The following is a 17,307-nucleotide window of genomic DNA, read 5'->3' as shown; positions in this document are numbered from 1 at the left end:
AAAACACTCTTACGTGCGTTACTACTGGAGAGCCTCTGCAAAGTGTTGAGAGCAGACTTACAATTGTAGACACCTGGTTACTCAATTTGGAATCTGCAGCTGTGGAAGGCGCTCCTGTGGTGCTGCGACCTGGTTTGCAAGCTGACGATGGCCCTGATACAGTACCACCAGCAGCAGCCATTCTAGACAATAGCTCCTCAGTTAATCCGTGCTTGGCTAATGGAGCTGGGTCAACACCACGACGGGTAAATCGGTCTGCTAGTGATGCAAAACATCGCAGAGCTCCATCTGAAACCTAATGATATAAAGAATATACATATGGATAAAATTCACTTAAAAAGGACCAGTACTGTTTATTTCAATACTGAGACTATTAAGAAAGGCAATTGTAGCAAAGCATACAATCTGTCTAGGTTTGAATACTGGCTCCACATTCTGATAACTGTATAACCTAAAGATGTTACTTAACTGTTCAAGGCGTCAGTTCCCTTATCTGTAAAATGGGAATAGTAACAGTACTTATAATTCATTGTCTGAGCTCAAATGAAATGATATATGTAAAGAATCTAGAGGAACAGTAAAAGCTCAACAAATATTTACTATTATTATGTACAACTTTGCCAAGATAATCGATGGACAGCAACTGAAAATAATTAACATCTAAATGGTAAAAAGCATTAAAAGTCAAGTTTTATTTCCTAAAGATGCTAATATAACAAGTTTACACATATAAAATTTCAAATACTGTTATTTTATTTTAATGAAAACTACCCTTTTAAGCCAACAAAATTGTGCTGAGCCAACAAATTACACTGGGTATAAGTGCAGCTTTAAAAATTATATACTTCTAAAACGTTTAAATTTTAAGAATAAACACATAACACTTTTATAATTTAAAACATATCACTGCCAAAACAAAAAGAGATTATCATAGAGATCTAAGATAAAAGAAAGAGAAGATGAAAATTATCTCTAGCTCATCAAGCAAAAAATTCAAATTGCACTAAGGTTGAACCTTAAACAACACAGGTTTGAACTGCATGGGCCCACTTACATGTGGATTTTTTTCCCCACTAAATTCACACTACAGAACTACATGATCCACAGCTGGTTGAATCCACAGCTGCAGAACCCCAGATACGGATGGCCGACTGGAAAGTTATGTGCAGATTTCCAACCGTGCGGAGGGTCGGCACCCCTAACCCTCACCCTGTTCAAGAGTCCACTGGATATCGTGGTTATAACTAGTGGACGCTATAAAATCACGTTTTGAAAAGAAAGTACACAAGAGCAATGTAGTTACCTGATGATCTTCATGTTTTAATAAACTAGACAGAGATTCTACACAAATTTCTAAAGAAGAATCTTGAGGTTCCATTTTGCCACAGAGTCTTGATACCACAGCCATGGCAGAGTGCAAGGTATCTTTATGAACCAGGTGTCCACTGTCACGAATGAAGGTAAGCACACAATTCAAACCACCAGCCTCGAAGACCGCACCTGACTCACGAGTGCATATCAGTTCTAACACCTACAACAGTAAAACAAAATTCACAAAAGAATACAGTAAGTCCAATTTCAATTTTCGAGAATGACAGAAAACACAATACACCCTCCAAATTGATTAGGAGACACATTTTAAAAAGGGCAGGGTCTGAGAAAGGGGGGGCAGAAGCTGTGTCTGGCTGTGAAGATGGCAAGAAGTAGTCCCTGAAGCAGCCCAAGAAGGTGGCCAAGGAAGATAAGGCATTCAAGCAGAAACAGAAAGAGCTGCAGAAGAAACTCAAGGAGCTAAAAGCAAAGGCCATGGGGAAGGGCCCCCTGGCTACAGGTGGAATTAAGAAATCTGGCAAAAAACTGTTCCTTGTGCCTGAGGCAATGGTGATCCTTAATTCCATTCTTGTTTAACCATCTGGATTCCCTGCCATAACATGCTGCTACCTACAGCTAGAATGAAGTGTTGACTTGGAGCCTGTTGTACCTTTAAGAATAAACTTTTCAGGAGCTCCCCGGTGGCGCGGTGGCTAAGACTCTGCACTCCCAATGCAGGGGGCCCGGGTTCGATCCCTGGTCAGGGAACTAGATCCCACATGCATGCTGCAACTAAGAGTTCGCATGCCACAACTAAGGAGCCAGTGAGCCACAACTAAGCAGCCCGCCTGCTGAAACTAAGACCTGGAGCAATCAATAAAAATAAATAAATAAATATTAAAAAACAAGAAAAGAATAAACTTTTGTTAAAAAAAAGTGAAGCAAAACAGAAGAAATTAATTTTAACATATTTTATTTAGCCCAATATATCCAAGGTGTCATTATTCCAACATGTAATCAATATAAAAATTATTGGTATTTTTATGTAATAAGTCTTCAAAATCCCATGTATATTTTATACTTATAACACACCTTAATTTGGGGTAGCCACATCTGAAGTGTTCAGTAGTCACATATAGCTACCATATTGGACAGCATAGGTTTAGGCGGTGAAACCTGCATGACAAGCTGAGAACTACAAGTAATTTAGCAAAAGTTTATAAAGGTCCTAGACATTAAAAAAAAAATTCAATAAACGCCAGCTATTACATTATTCATCATCCTCACACTTACTCTATGAATATTAAGACATTAAAAATCACTTTTAATTTCTAAATTATATTGATGTTTAATGCATTCAGGTAGAACTGAAGAGTTAACAGGGTCCACAGGTCTTACAGGCATACCAGAAATTTAGACTTGATTCTTTAAGCAAGAAAAATGTTTAAGCGGGAAATAATATGATAAGATTTCCAGTTAATATCTGTGGGAAGCAGGGTACAGGGAGAGTGTAGAGGCAAATGCAAAAATTCAAGCATTAATATTCATGAAAGAATGAGGGCTTAACTAAGGCAATAACAGCAGGGACAAACAGAAGGAAATAAACCAGAAAAGCACTTGATCATTAATTACACGTGTGGAGTAGAAAAAAGGAAGTAAAAGATAAAGCATAGGTTTCTGTCTTGAGCGACTGGCTACAAGTTGATGTCACTTATCAAGAGAGGAGTTTATCTGTAATCAAAGACAATGAATTCAAACATCCAGTTGAATATATCCAACAGGCCTTTGAATATGGAGTCTAGAACTCAAGAGAGAGGTCAGTTCTAGAGATAAAGATGTGAAGGGCATATATATATATATATATATATATATATATATATATATATTTTTTTTTTTTTTGCGGTACGTGGGCCTCTCACTGTTGTGGCGTCTCCTGTTGCAGAGCACAGGCTCCGGACGCGCAGGCCCAGCGGCCATGGCTCACGGGCCCAGCCGCTCCGCGGCACATGGGATCTTCCCGGACCGGGGCACGAACCCGTGTCCCCTGCCTCGGCAGGTGGACTCTCAACCACTGCGCCACCAGGGAAGCCCATGAAGGGCATATATTTATATATGAATGGTATTGATGCTCACAGATGAGATTGTCTAGGCAAAGTTTATACAGATTTAAGAAGCTAAAAACAGGACCTTAGGAAATACTACCATTGAAGAATGAATTAAATAAGAATAATCTGCAAAGGAAACAGAGAAAGGGAGAGCAGGGTGTTAACAGACAAGAAAGAGTTTGAAAATATAGGTCAGTGAATAAATGCAATGGAGTAAAACCCCAGTCCTGGAAGAAAAATGAAGTGATGTGATGTGATCAAGAGAATAAGAGGGGGGAAAGCTCTGAACAGAAAAACAAATACCTCTTCCTCTGAGGCCATAGACAGAAATAAATCTATAAACACAGAATCAGAAAGTCAAGATATTAACACCTACAAAAACAACTCTCAAAGCATGGGGAAGACATTTTCAAGGGTCCTTGAAATTATAACTTTTTTTATAATAACACTATAACAGTTAATTGTCTTTTTCTTTCCTATTCTCTCAGGAACGTAAGGCAGTACTTTCTAAATGTTATATGAAGTGTGATATAGTAACAGGCTGAATGCAGAAGCACATATTAGGATTTAGCTGTCTTCTATTAAACCACAGATTTCAAATGAGACTTAACAATGTTACTCTTCTCACTAATTTTCTCTTCGTTCAGGACACAGTGATTTTCATTAAAAATGTAATGTATGTTAACACATAATGAGTTTGTTATTTTTATGATAAATGAATAAATACTTTTAAATTCTCAGTTTTAATATCTAATATGGTAAATATAAATAGAACCTTCATAAACAAAGGCTCTTTGCGGGTCCTCAATAATTTAAGACTTGTAAAGGGATCCTGAGACAAGAAGTTTGAAAACTGGTGACCTCGAGAAGCAAGAATCATAAAAAGAATGAAACAGGAATCAAAAAAGAGAATCAGGGCTTCCCTGGTGGCACAGTGGTTGAGAGTCCACCTGCCGATGCAGGAGACACGGGTTCGTGCCCCGGTCCGGGAAGATCCCACATGCCACGGAGCGGCTGGGCCCGTGAGCCATGGCCGCTGAGCCTGCGCGTCCGGAGCCTGTGCTCCGCAACGGGAGAGGCCACAACAGTGAGAGGCCCGCGTACCAAAAAAAAAAGAGAATCACATAAAATCTAAATGTGTTCACCAAGTACTTCCAATAAACTACTCACCAGTACTGATGCTTTTAGAGTAACATAAAGTTTATAATTAGTCCCATCAGGAATAAAACAAAACCACTAACTCTTAACAGGAGTACAGCAAAACAATTAAATTCATGGGCCCTAGAACCAGACTTCCTGATCTTCAAATTCCTAATCTTTGAATCTTAGCTCTCTGCCACTAACTACTTGCATTATCCCAAGCAAGTTACTTAATCTTGGTATGCTTAAATTTTTTTCACCTATAAAACAGAAGTGATGATATTAGCGGCACCTACCTCATACAGAGTTGCCATGAAGATTAAATGAGAGTTAATACATGTAAAGTGTTTAGAATAATGCCTGGCATTGGTGGTCAGTGTTAGTTGTCATGGTTCCTGTTGTTACTGCATGCATACAAAATCATTTTGGATAAGAACAGAAATAACCTATCTCAAAGTGTTAGTGGCTACCAGAAACCAAAGAGCACTGAGGCAACACAGAAAAGCATTATCAGTGACCTACAAGTTTCCTTCAAAGATAAGATTTCTTTTCCCAAGCCATATGGGATCTCCTTTGGTACATAAGGACTGTGACTTCCATTGTTTTCAACCACGGAAAGATTTTTTTTTTTGCAAAATATATTTTTTACTCTCTAAGTGATCTTCAAATGGTCCAATAAATAATTAAGACTTACCTTTACACATTGTTCAGCTAAGTCTCTGCTTGTCCTGTTGTTAAGTTCGACTACAACCAAACGATTGCAAAGTGCTTTTATAGCTCCATCTACCCCAACAATCCTTCGGGTGCATTCTGCAGATACGTCCAGGTAGTATGTTATGGCACGGGCTGTCACCTCTAGCACATTGTCTGGAGCACTTTCATCAAGAAAAATTTTGCAGAGGGCTGGTAAGAAAGTGCGAGGAGGACACCTGTAGTGAAAGAAATCATATTTCACCTAGGATTACTAAATTCTTAACATCAAAAAGTCACCAAAGTAACAGATAATAAAAACTATATCATGATACATCATGCTCAATACTGCTTCTGCATATATATTAGGTAATATTTCTCATATTGCTTTTGCTTCCATAATAATAATCACAGGCTAATTTCATCATTGCTGAGAATATAAAGTTGTAAACAGTTTAAAGTAGCAGAATTAACATGAAACCATGTTCAAAAAAAATTGCTATTCAATACTAAGCTCAAACATCAACTCTGTAAAACCTTCCCTAACCTCCCCAAATAGTCAGGTGGTATTTTCACATGTTCCTAAAGCCTCATAAAAACAGTTCCCACATTGTTTAATGTATCATTTTATTTCCTTATTTACATTAAGAGTTCCTGAATGCCAGGGACATTGTTCAATTCATGTTGTATGGGAACAAATGCTGATTTGGGGTTTAACAGACCAGAGTAATACATAGAACAACAGCTATGTAGCATTTCTGGTCCTGATTTGTAAAGTAAAGATAGTATCTAAACAATATCTACTTTATATGGATGTTATGAAGATTAAATGAAATTATATACATTAAACACTTAGCTCAGTACCTTGGCACCATATTAAACTAATTAACGTTAGCTCCCCTTCCCTCCTATGAATAGCTAATACCTGCTATATAAACCTGCATGACAGTTTTATCAAAAGAACATTTTGCATTTTTTAATCAATATTTTATCAACACTTAAATTATAAAAGAGCATAATTTAATTTAGTAGAGATCTCAGTTATATGCCATCAAATACTTTAACTTATCTGCACAGACTAAACTTCAAATGAGCTACAGATAACACAAAAGGCACTACAGTCATCCCTCGGTGTTCAAGGAGGAAAGATTTCAGGGTCCCCTGTGGATACCAAAATCTGTGGATGCTCAAGTTCCTTATATTAAATGGTACAGATACAGAGGATACGTGGAGGGATACAGAGGGCTTGCTGGACTCTCAACGTTTCGGTGGAATTATTTTTCCTCCAATTTTTAGTGTGCACATATCTTCAGTAGCTTTTAAAAAATATCTGTAATGTATGAACGTCAAAGTAACTCTAACCTTTATTATCTGCTTGAATGATGTTCACTTAAGGGGTCCAGCGGCAGGAATATTATCAAAGATTTTAGAAGACCTCTTGCATTCAGTAACTGACCAGTCACCGATTAAACACAGGTGGTTTTTATTAGCCAGCATCACTGGCAACCTAGGTCACATAGTCACTATAAATTTTCTGAGGAGGAAATGCTTTAAGATTAGGTTATGGAGATAGTCTGATAGTTCTCAGGTAAGATCAGAAGACTGACTAGCATATCAGAATCTTAAAGCATTTTTGCTGCTCTCTACATTGGCAATATGTTAGTAAACCAAAGAGATAAGATTGTAAAAGTGTTAATACTACTGAGGAAAAACATACTCTTAAAAATAACGTTTTTTGCCTTAGAAAACAGTAGCTTTTGAAAAAAGAACAAAATTTTGAAGTTGATAGTCCTCACATCAAATGACAAGAATGGATCTACCATATGATTTATATTAAAAATAAGAAAATATCCATCTATCTTATACAGTACAAAAACTGGACATCAAAACACAAAATCTAAGAGAAATGTTCAGTATAACTATCTATAATTCATGGGGAAATGTGGTATCTGCTTATTTGGGGAATAACTATGATCCCTGCTGTGTTCCCTAAAATGTGATGAATCTCCTGAACAAGTATGGCTAAGGGGCCAATGAAAAAAAAAAAACAAAACCACAAAGAAAGAAGTTCTAAACATAGGTTCTCAGCTGTTAACTGTAATCAATTTTATTTCTAAGAGAAAAATAAAAATATCCTGCATACATATTTTAAAAGAGCTTATTTTATGTCAGGTATAATGAAAACCTGCTTTGTGAACTTTTTAAAGGTATGGTACAAAACATCTGTTGTAACTTTTGGCTATTAGACAGGAAAAAATTTTTGTTTTTCTAGCTCTTGAGTTACTTTTAAAACCATGAGAAGTATTTTAGGCATATTCACTAATTTTTCAATTTAGAACCAAAGCAATTTACAAAAATCTCAACAATACAAATTAACTATAAAGTGAGCAAAAAAAGTAGAGAAAAACACATCGATAGTAATTAATGAATTCTGAAAAGTACAGAATAATTGAAAGAACTATAGTTATATTACTTGAAAGTTCATATTGCAACTAAAACAAATTACTAACAAGTGTTGTTGCTTAACATACTCTGCTGGATAACCTGCTTTAAGACAGTCACTGTGATATAAACATTTATAAGACCTTAAAACTGTCTTTTCACTTGTTGGTTAGTAACAATTTCCTAGAATCATTTTCAAAGAAACCCTGTGTTGATAGATACTTCACCTGGGCCTTTAAATTCAACTTGAGCTTCATGGCTATTCAGGAAGCACTTGCCTATCTTCTAGGAACAAGACCCTCGCGTTCCTTGCCCTTCCTCCTGGGCTACAACCACAGCCACAACTTCCCCAGGTCTGTATCCATGTCAACAGAGATTAACTAAAAAACTAATTTACATAATCAAGAAAACTCATTATAAATCTGTGATCACCAATATTAAATAAACACAATGCCCAATAATTCTGCTACATTTCTTCCAGTGTCTGCAATGAGTATCTCACACCTTTTCTTCAATTTTCTCTTGGCTTAGTGACTCCCTTAGTTTTCCATTCTAGCCTCAGTCCTAAACTCCCTTCTCTTCTCTAGCTCATCTCATCTATTCCCTTTGTTCATACACCATAGCTATAAATCTCATCCACATACCATGAAAACTCCCAAAATGTTATCTCTACCCCAGACCAACTAAATCACTATCTCCATTTAGAATTATCACAGGCATCGTAAAATGAGCATATTCAAAACAAATGTGCCTCCACCTCCAAACCACTGCCTTTGTAAATATCACAACCATCCAGAAACCCAGAAACCTGAGAATCATCCTCAGTTTTCCCCCCCATTTTCCTCACATTACACATCCAATCCATTAGTTAAATCCCACCAATATTCCCTCTAAAATATATCGTAAATCTGTCCACTTCTCTCCACATCTTTTACAAACATAATCTAAGCTAACTTCAAACTCTTGTCTGAACTACTGAAATAGCCACTTAGACATTCACATTAAGAGATAGGTTTAGCACTAGTGTTGAGGAAAGTATTTCTAGAGGGAGAAGATCAGTCTGGAATAAGGTGTAAGAGCATGAGCAACATAAAGAGGGCATCTATGCAGGGGAATGCCCCAGTAATGGGCAACTGACACAGACAAGGGAAGTGATCAAATGAATAAATATATTGAGGATAAAGGGAGCCAGATATCTCACTGGACTGGAGTTGGAAACACAGAAAAGAGAAAACTAGAATGAACCCTGTGGTGTTAGATTGGAACTGGGGGTACTGGTATGAACTCATGGTTTTCAACAGACTGACAGAAAGATAAAGATACATAAAGATGCTAATGTGTGTGCTGATCCCTCTGCCTAAAATGCTTTTCCCCCTACTCTTCCCATGGCCGGTTCTTTGTCATCCTTCTGTCAGCCTAAATGTTACCTCTTCAGCTTCAGGCTTACCTTTACTAACTACTCAAAACAGGACTCCTGTTTTTTGTCTTAATTTACTTTGACAATTTATATTTATATTTCATTTTTTGTTGTCCACTGTAACTCTCTCCTAAAAATCTGTAAGCTCCTCAGGAACAGAGATGTATTTCACACAGCACCCAACACGGTTCTCTGCATATGGGAAGATACTCAAGTTTTATTTGTTGAATGAATGATACCAAGAAAAAGTAAGAACTTTTTTGCTTATGGAAAGAGAAACCAAACAAAAAAGAATTCCATCAGCTCCCCTACTGATCTGCCTCTCCACCCCCATGCCCAACCCCTCACTAATATGTCTCCACCCCTCCACACACATGCCTTCATCCTAGACCAACCCCCATTAGGTCTCCTTCCCCTGCCCCACACCTTCCCACAACACAAAAAAGTGAATCCACTTTTATCTCTCATTTCCCATAGAAAGCAAAACACCAAATCTAGACTCTAGTCTAAACTGCTCTCTTGAAGCCCAGAATTACAGACCCAACTGCCTCCTTTACTCATCTGTCATACCTAGAGATGTTTCAGGAACCATCAAACACAACCTGCCAAAACCAAACAAAGTTTCCCTACCAAAAACCATACTATTTATTCTCTAACCTGACATCCAACCACTCAAGTAAAAATCATAAAATTCTTCCAAACTCCTGTTTCTAAAATACAAAAATCAACACCTAATCTTGATGGTTCTACCTCCTAAATCTGTTTAATATCTTAAATTCCAACTAGAATCTCTCACTAGACTTTCCAGATCCTCGTGGCCTTGAACAGGTCCCCTCTGCAAGAAACATTTAGCCCCTTCTCCTCTTTTTCACTTGTATTCCTTTTTCAAGGAAACTTTTAAAATTAAATGTAAAAAATGTTAGGAACACTCAGGTCAGAGAGTACCTCCTCTTGGAAGCCTGCCTTAGACAAACCTCACCACGCATTCTCAGTTACGTTCCTCTTGGGTGGTTTCAGAACATTCAGTGAAACCCATCTATCAGAAGCTTCTGTCAAACTATATTTTCCCATTTATCTGTCTCATCCATGACAACATGAGCTACTTGATAGCAAGGTCTGTACCTTATCTATCTCTGTTCTCCTACAACCAAGCCCAGTACTTGTTATCTAGTGGACACTCAAATATTTGATAAATGAATACATGAAAATAATCCCAGTTTCAAAAAATTCAGTTTAATAGAGAGAAATATAATTTAAGTAAAAATAAATATAATCAGTGCTGTAATAAAAACCTGAAAGAAGGAGTTTCATTAAAAGTTTTTTTGGGGGGAGTTTAATATCCAAAATATATAAACAGCTCATACAACTCAACATCCAAATAAAAACCAACCTGACTGGGACTTCCCTGGTGGCACAGTGGTTAAGAATCCGCCTGCTAATGCAGGGGACATGGATTCGACCCTGATTGGGGAAGATCCCACATGCCTCGGAGCAACTAAGCCCAAGTGCCACAACTACTGAGCCTGTGCTTTAGAGCCAGAAAGCCACAACTAAAGAAGCCTGCATGCTGCAACTACTGAAGACTGCACGCCTAGAGCACGTGCTCCACAGCAAGAGAAGCCCCTGCTCGCTGCAATTAGAGAAAGCCCATGGGCAGCAATGCAGACACAATGCAGCCAAAAATAATTAAAAAAACAAAACAAAACTCCAACCTGATTAAAAATATGAGCAGAAGACCTGAATAGACATTTTTCCAAAGAGGACATGTAGATGGTCAACAGGCACATGACAAGACGCTCAACATCATTAATCATCAGAGAAATGCTAGTCAGCCACAATGAGATACCACCTCACACCTGTCAGAATGGCTATCATCAAAAAGAACACAAATAACAAATGTTGGTGAGGATGTGGAGAAAAAGGGACCCTTGAACATTGTTGGTAGGAATGTAAATTGGTGCAGTCACTGTGGATAACAGTATAAAGGTTTCTCAAAAATGTAAAAATAGAACTACCATGTAACCCAGCAATTTCCACACCTGGGTATATATGCAAAACAAAAAAAGTAATTTGAAAAGATACATGTGGCCCAATGTTCACAGCAGCATTATTTACAACTGTCAAGATACAGAAGCAACTGAAGTGTCCATCAAGAGAAGAAAGGATAAAGAACATGTAATACACACACACACACACACACACACACACACACGCACACAATGGAATACTACTCACCATAAGAAAAGAATGAAATTTTGCCATTTGTAATAACATGGATGGACTTGCAGGGTATTATGCTAAGTGAAATAAGTCAGAGAAACACAAATACTGTATTATACCACTTATACGTGGAATCTAAAAAATAAAACAAACTAGTAAATCTAACAAAAAAGAAAGAGACTCACAGATATAGAGAACAAATTAGTAGTTACCAGTTGGGAGAAGGAAGGGGGAAGGGGCAAGATAGGGATAGGGGATTAAGAGGTACAAACTACGATGTGTAACATAAATAAGCTACAAGGCTATAATGTACAGCACAGGGAATATAGCCAATATTTTATAGTAACTATAAATTGAGTGTAACCTTTAAAATTGTGAATCCCTATGTTGTACACTTATAAATTATTTAATATTGCACATCAACTATACTTCAATTAAAAAAAAAAGGTGTGAGACGGAAAGCTCAGCTCAGGGGATTTGGGGAAAGGAAGACCTCACAAAAAAAAGGAAGAAGTTTGAGTTAAATCAAGGTATTCTCTGCCTTGAAGAGTTATTGCAAGAACCTGGGATAAAGTATATAAAATATAGTGTTTAGCACATAAAAGATGCTCCATAAACCATAGGGTAGAAGTTTGCCAAGCAGACAAGCTCCTGTCTTCTAAGTAAGGAGAAGAGTATATGCAAAGGATGGAGGCTTGAAGAATTATATACTGTGGCAGATTGTATTTTCCAACGATATCCACATTATTTCCCATCCCACATATCCATAAATTCTTTTTTACAAGGTGACTTTGATATTCTTTCTACTGAGAGGGTTTATGTTTCCAGGCAGGTTTATGATTACAGTGGAAGTTATCACTTTGTGACTTCTAACATTAACTCAATTCTACTGGATTCTCTTAGGACTCTTGCTCTTAGAACACAACCACCATGCTGTAAGGAAGCTCAATTAGCCACATGGCAAGGCCAGTAGATGTTCTAACAAATGCAACTAAAAGCCAGTATTCAAGTGCATGTGAGAGAACAAGTCATCAGATGATTCCAGTGCCTGGTCATCAAGCTTTTGCTATTTACAAGTAGGATCACACTACAAATACCATCCTATAACTTGCTCGTTTCTTTAATCAATATGTTGTGACCACCTTCCCACATTAATATGAATAGGTCTAGTTCAATCTTTCTAATGTCTACATAATAGCCAATATAATGAATAGCCATGCACTGTTAACCATTTAGATGGTTTCCAGTTTTTTTACTACTTGAAGCAGTCCTTCAGTGAACAATATTGGGAGTATATCTTTGCACATCTGTACCAGTATTTATGAAGGAAAGATTTTGAGTATTTCTTTTCTTTCTTTCTTTCTTTCTTTCTTTAAATTTAATTTATTTGGCTGCATTGGGTCTTCACTGCTGTGTGTGGGCTTTCTCTAGTTGCGGCAAGCGGGGGCTACTCTTTGTTGCAGTGCACGGGCTTCTCATTTTGGTGGCTTCTCTTCGTTGCGGAGCAGGGGCTCTAGGCGCGCGGGCTTCAGTAGTTGTGGCACGTGGGCTCAATAGTTGTGACTCGCGGGCTCTAGAGCACAAGCTCAGTAGTTGTGGCGCACAGGCTTAGTTGCTCTGCAGCATGCGGGATCTTCCCGGAGCAGGGCTCGAACCTGTGTCCCCTGCATTGGCAGGCGGATCCTTAACCACTGCACCACCAGGGAAGTCCCTTCAGAAGTATTTCTGTGAGTACATTTTTTGGTTTGACAGATATTATCGAACTGACTTCTAAAGAGGCTATACCACTGTATACTCCCATCAGAAGCATTTTAGAGTACCTATTACCCCACTCCTAGGCCACTAAAAATGATATTACCTTTACATTTGTGCTAAATTGATAAATATTTTTTAAAAACTTTATTTCATAAAATTTGGCTGGCTGTGAGAGAATTTAATAAACTTTAAAAATGAAACACAGAATATTCAAACCTCCACCAAGAAAACAAAAATAATCTAAAGATGTATACATATACATATACATAGACCAATACTTTCAGGATATACAAAATCTCTGATTAGAACAGCAGAAGTTATAAATAACTCCCCCCCAAATTCAACACTCACATTTTATTTCTGTATTTCCAATACAGACTTTATTTCTGTATGAACATGTACTTAAGGCAGATACAAAATAAATTAATTAATTACACTACCAAACTGGGAATATATTAACATTATTTTAAAAATTCCATTCTGGGGGACTTCCCTGCTGGAACAGTGGTTGAGAGTCTGCCTGCCAATGCAGAGGACACGGGTTTGAGCCCTGGTCCAGGAAGATCCCACACGCTGCGGAGCAGATAAGCCCGTGTACCACAACTACTGAGCCTGCACTCAGAGCCCGCGAGCCACAACTACTGAAGCCCACGTGCCTAGAGCCCATGCTCCACAACAAGAGAAGCCACTGCAATGAGAAGCCCGTGCACTGCAACGAAGAGTAGCCCCCACTCACTGCAACTAGAGAAAGCTCGCATGCAGCAACAAAGACCCAACGCAGCCAAAAATAAATAAAATAAATAAACATAAAATTTCCATTCCGATTTCTCTTAAAAGATAAAATTCAGGGGCTTCCCTGGTGGTGCAGTGGTTAAGAACCTGCCTGCCAATGCAGGGGACATGGGTTGGAGCCCTGGTCCGGGAAGATCCCACATGCCGCGGAGCAACTAAGCCCGTGCGCCACAACTACTGAGCCTGCGTTCTAGAGCCAATGAGCCACAACCACTGAAGCCCACGCACCTAGAGACCGTGCTCCGCAACGAGAAGCCACCGCCATGAGAAGCCTGCACACCAAAACGAAGAGCAACCCCCGCTCAACGCAACTAAAGAACGCCCACGTGCAGCAATGACGACCCAACGCAGCCCAAAATAAATAAATACATAAATAAATAAATTTATTAAAAAGAAATTCACTAACCTACTCATTCATTCCTCCAGGGAATAAAAACTTGTAACATTATCTTCAATTAGATTCTCCTGCAATCAACTGTAAAGTTCAAAACAATCAAAAACCACAAGGTCTGCTACCAATAGCAGTTCCACTTTGAAATTACTCATGAGAAGGTAATTATATATGAACATATTTTGTCAGACTTCTAAAAACAATTAAATATTATTAATCCAAACAGATAAGCAAACTTTGGTTTCCTCTTACATGTAATTTTGAAGTCAGCAGTTCAAAAAAACATACCATCAGGCAAAAATGCATGTACAAAGATGCTCACTGTTGCATAACCTATATATCTAATAACAAGGGTATAATTAAGCATATGACGCATCCATATGGCAGATTATGCAGGTTTTTAAAAGCTGTTTACTAAGAACTAATGATACAAATACATAAAGAAAAGGGGGACTTCCCTGGTGGTGCAGTAGTTAAGAATCACCTGCCAATGCTGGGGACACAGGTTTGAGCCCTGGTCCGGGAAGATTCCACATGCCGTGGAGCAACTAAGCCCATGTGACACAACTACTGAGCCCGCGTGATACAACTACTGAAGCCCACACGCCTAGAGCCCGTGCTCTGCAACAAGAGAAGCCACTGCAATGAGAAGCCCGTGCACCACAGCAAAGAGTAGTCCCGCTTGCCACAACTAGAGAAAGCCCACACACAGCAATGAAGACCCAACACAGCCGAAAATAAATAAAGAAATTAAAGAAAGAAAAAGGGAAAAATATATCCATTTTGGTGTTTATCACATAAAAATATGCAAAGAAACTAGAGCAAAAAGTTAAAATGGCTTATTTCTAGATGGTGCAATTATAATTTTCATTCTCTAGATTTCTGACTTTTCTAAATTTCTGAAACAAACCTATTTCATAACTCCCCAAAATAAACTTAAAATCTGTTAACCGAAGTAAGCTAGACAACAGCAGATGGATTGGGGAAGGAAGTCAAAACATAATGACCCACGTTGGAAGTGAGTTTCAAGGGCTTTTTTCCTTTCCTTTCTTTTCCAGCTTTGATCCCTGGACAGGCCAACTCCTGAAACCACGTAGCAGGGGGGTACAAAAGAACTCTGAGAGGCCCAAGAAAAGGGGCCTCTGTGAGCCAGAGGGTATGAAGAGAAATTCCTGGGGTATCTTCCTCCCAGTCTGGCCTCAAGGCCAGACCCAGGTGAAAGCCCCAAACAAAACTCTGAGTGATACATGCACAGTGGCACAAGCATCTAAGGCCCTGGGAGAACTGGGAACTAAGAAAAGGAGTCCCTATAGCCAAAAGAGCATGAAAGGAATCATGCTATTTTTTTTTCTGTCTTTTCTCTTACTACTTTCACACTGGGGGCAGTCCCAGTCCCAGAAAGTATATGACAGCACAAGGGGGTTGAAGAATGGGTGGGGAGTGGGGGAAATGTGGTTAAAACTTCAAGAGATCCCCAGTTTTCTAGCTAGAACACTAGTAAAAAGGGTTCCTGGTAACTGAAAATTGTGGGGGAAATCTCAGAGAAAAAGGAGCTAGAAAAATGATCCCTGACACAAGTTCTGAGCCCACCTCTGAATATATGGAAGACAAAGATAAAAAACAATAGCAAACACTTTGACAACTGCACTATGACGTAATCCACCACCCAAGCAAGTCCCAGACTAAACTCTGAGTGACACATGCACAAAGTAGACCCAAACACCATAACAAAGGCTTTGAAACCACTGACATTGGAACCACCACCCACAGAGAGCAGGACAGAGCTTGCAGTCTAAATTTAACCAGGTTGACTGCATGCAAAAGAAAACAACAAAATCAACATTCTCCAGAGGGTTCTTATAAAACCCAGAGTCTCACAATATAATATTCCAAATGTCTTGGATAAAATCCAAAACAACCTGAAACACACAAAAAATCAATACAATATGATCTATCCAATTCAAGAAAGAAGACAGTCAACACATATAAGCCTGAGACAACCTAGTTGTTAAAATTATCAGAGAGGACTCTAAATCAGCTATTATAACTATACTCCACGAACATTCCTGAATGTGAACATTCTTGAAATGATTGGAAACAGAAGTCTTCAACAGAAAAATACAAAGTATGAAAGGAATCAAATGAAAATTTTAGAAATGAAAAAACAGTTTGTGGGGAAAAGAATACTTCACTGGATGGGCTCAAGAGCAGAATGAAGATGACAGATAAAGAGTCTGTGAATCTGAAAACAGATCGACAAAAATTATCCAGTCTGAAGAACACAGGGAAAAAAACTGGGGGGAAAAAGGGGAACAGATTCTTAGGGATATGAGGGAGCATATCAAAAAGTAACATTTGTGCCACTGGAGTCCCAGAATGAGAAAAAAATTGGTACAGAATACAGATTTGAAGGAACTTTCTGTATTTGGTGAGAGACATACAGATTTAAGAAGCTCATTAAACCTGAAATAAGACAAATTCAAAGACAACCATGTACAGACAAATCATAATCAAACTGCAAAAAATCAAAGGTAGAGAAAAAAAGATCTTGAAAGCAGAAAGAAGAAAAACAACACAAAGAAACAAAGATTAGAATGAATGCAGATTTCTCATCAGAAACCATAAAAGCCAGAAGATAGTGGAACAACATCTTTAAAATGCTGAAAAGAACTGGCACTACACAATTCTATATCCAGCAAAAATATCTTCACAGCATGAAAGTAAAATAAAGACATTCTCAGATGAAGGAAAACTAAGAGAACTCACCACCAAAAGACTTCTCCTAAAAGAAATGCTACAGAAAGTTCTTCAAGATGAAAGGAAATGACACCAGAGAGATACATGGAACTTCAGGAATGAAAGAAGAACAACAGAAATGACAAATATCTGGGTAAATATAATAGATTATTTTCCCCCATTAAACTGCTGAAAGCAAAAATTACAACATTGTCTCTTGAGGTTTTCAACATATGTAGACAATACATATGACAACTGTAACACAGGGATAAAGGAATCTACATAGTTGTAAGCCTTCATCATTTCAC

The 17,307-nt window shown here is 38.1% G+C and overlaps 1 protein-coding gene and 1 pseudogene across 6 annotated transcripts in view; one reads left to right on the top strand and one right to left on the bottom strand.

Annotated features, from left to right (window-relative positions):
• HECTD1 (HECT domain E3 ubiquitin protein ligase 1) overlaps nucleotides 1-17,307 on the bottom strand; it is a 91,635-nt gene that overhangs the window by 62,367 nt on the left and 11,961 nt on the right. For all 5 annotated transcript variants that reach the window (XM_082853258.1, XM_082853259.1, XM_082853260.1 and 2 more), the window contains 3 exons: nucleotides 5,251-5,485; nucleotides 1,304-1,531; nucleotides 14-295 (listed from right to left, as the gene is read on the bottom strand). In XM_082853258.1, the coding sequence (XP_082709384.1) occupies nucleotides 14-295; nucleotides 1,304-1,531; nucleotides 5,251-5,485 (745 nt within the window). The remainder of the gene's footprint in view (nucleotides 1-13; nucleotides 296-1,303; nucleotides 1,532-5,250; nucleotides 5,486-17,307) is intronic.
• On the top strand, nucleotides 1,669-2,816 carry LOC309960373 (translation machinery-associated protein 7-like; annotated as a pseudogene). The gene has a single exon. The product of its transcript is annotated as a translation machinery-associated protein 7-like (transcript).

Source organism: Leucopleurus acutus, assembly GCF_964270905.1.
Source record: "Leucopleurus acutus genome assembly, chromosome: 1".
Taxonomy (NCBI): Eukaryota; Metazoa; Chordata; class Mammalia; order Artiodactyla; family Delphinidae; genus Leucopleurus; species Leucopleurus acutus.
Note: the sequence above shows the minus strand (reverse complement) of the source record. Positions and strands in the feature narration are given on the sequence as shown.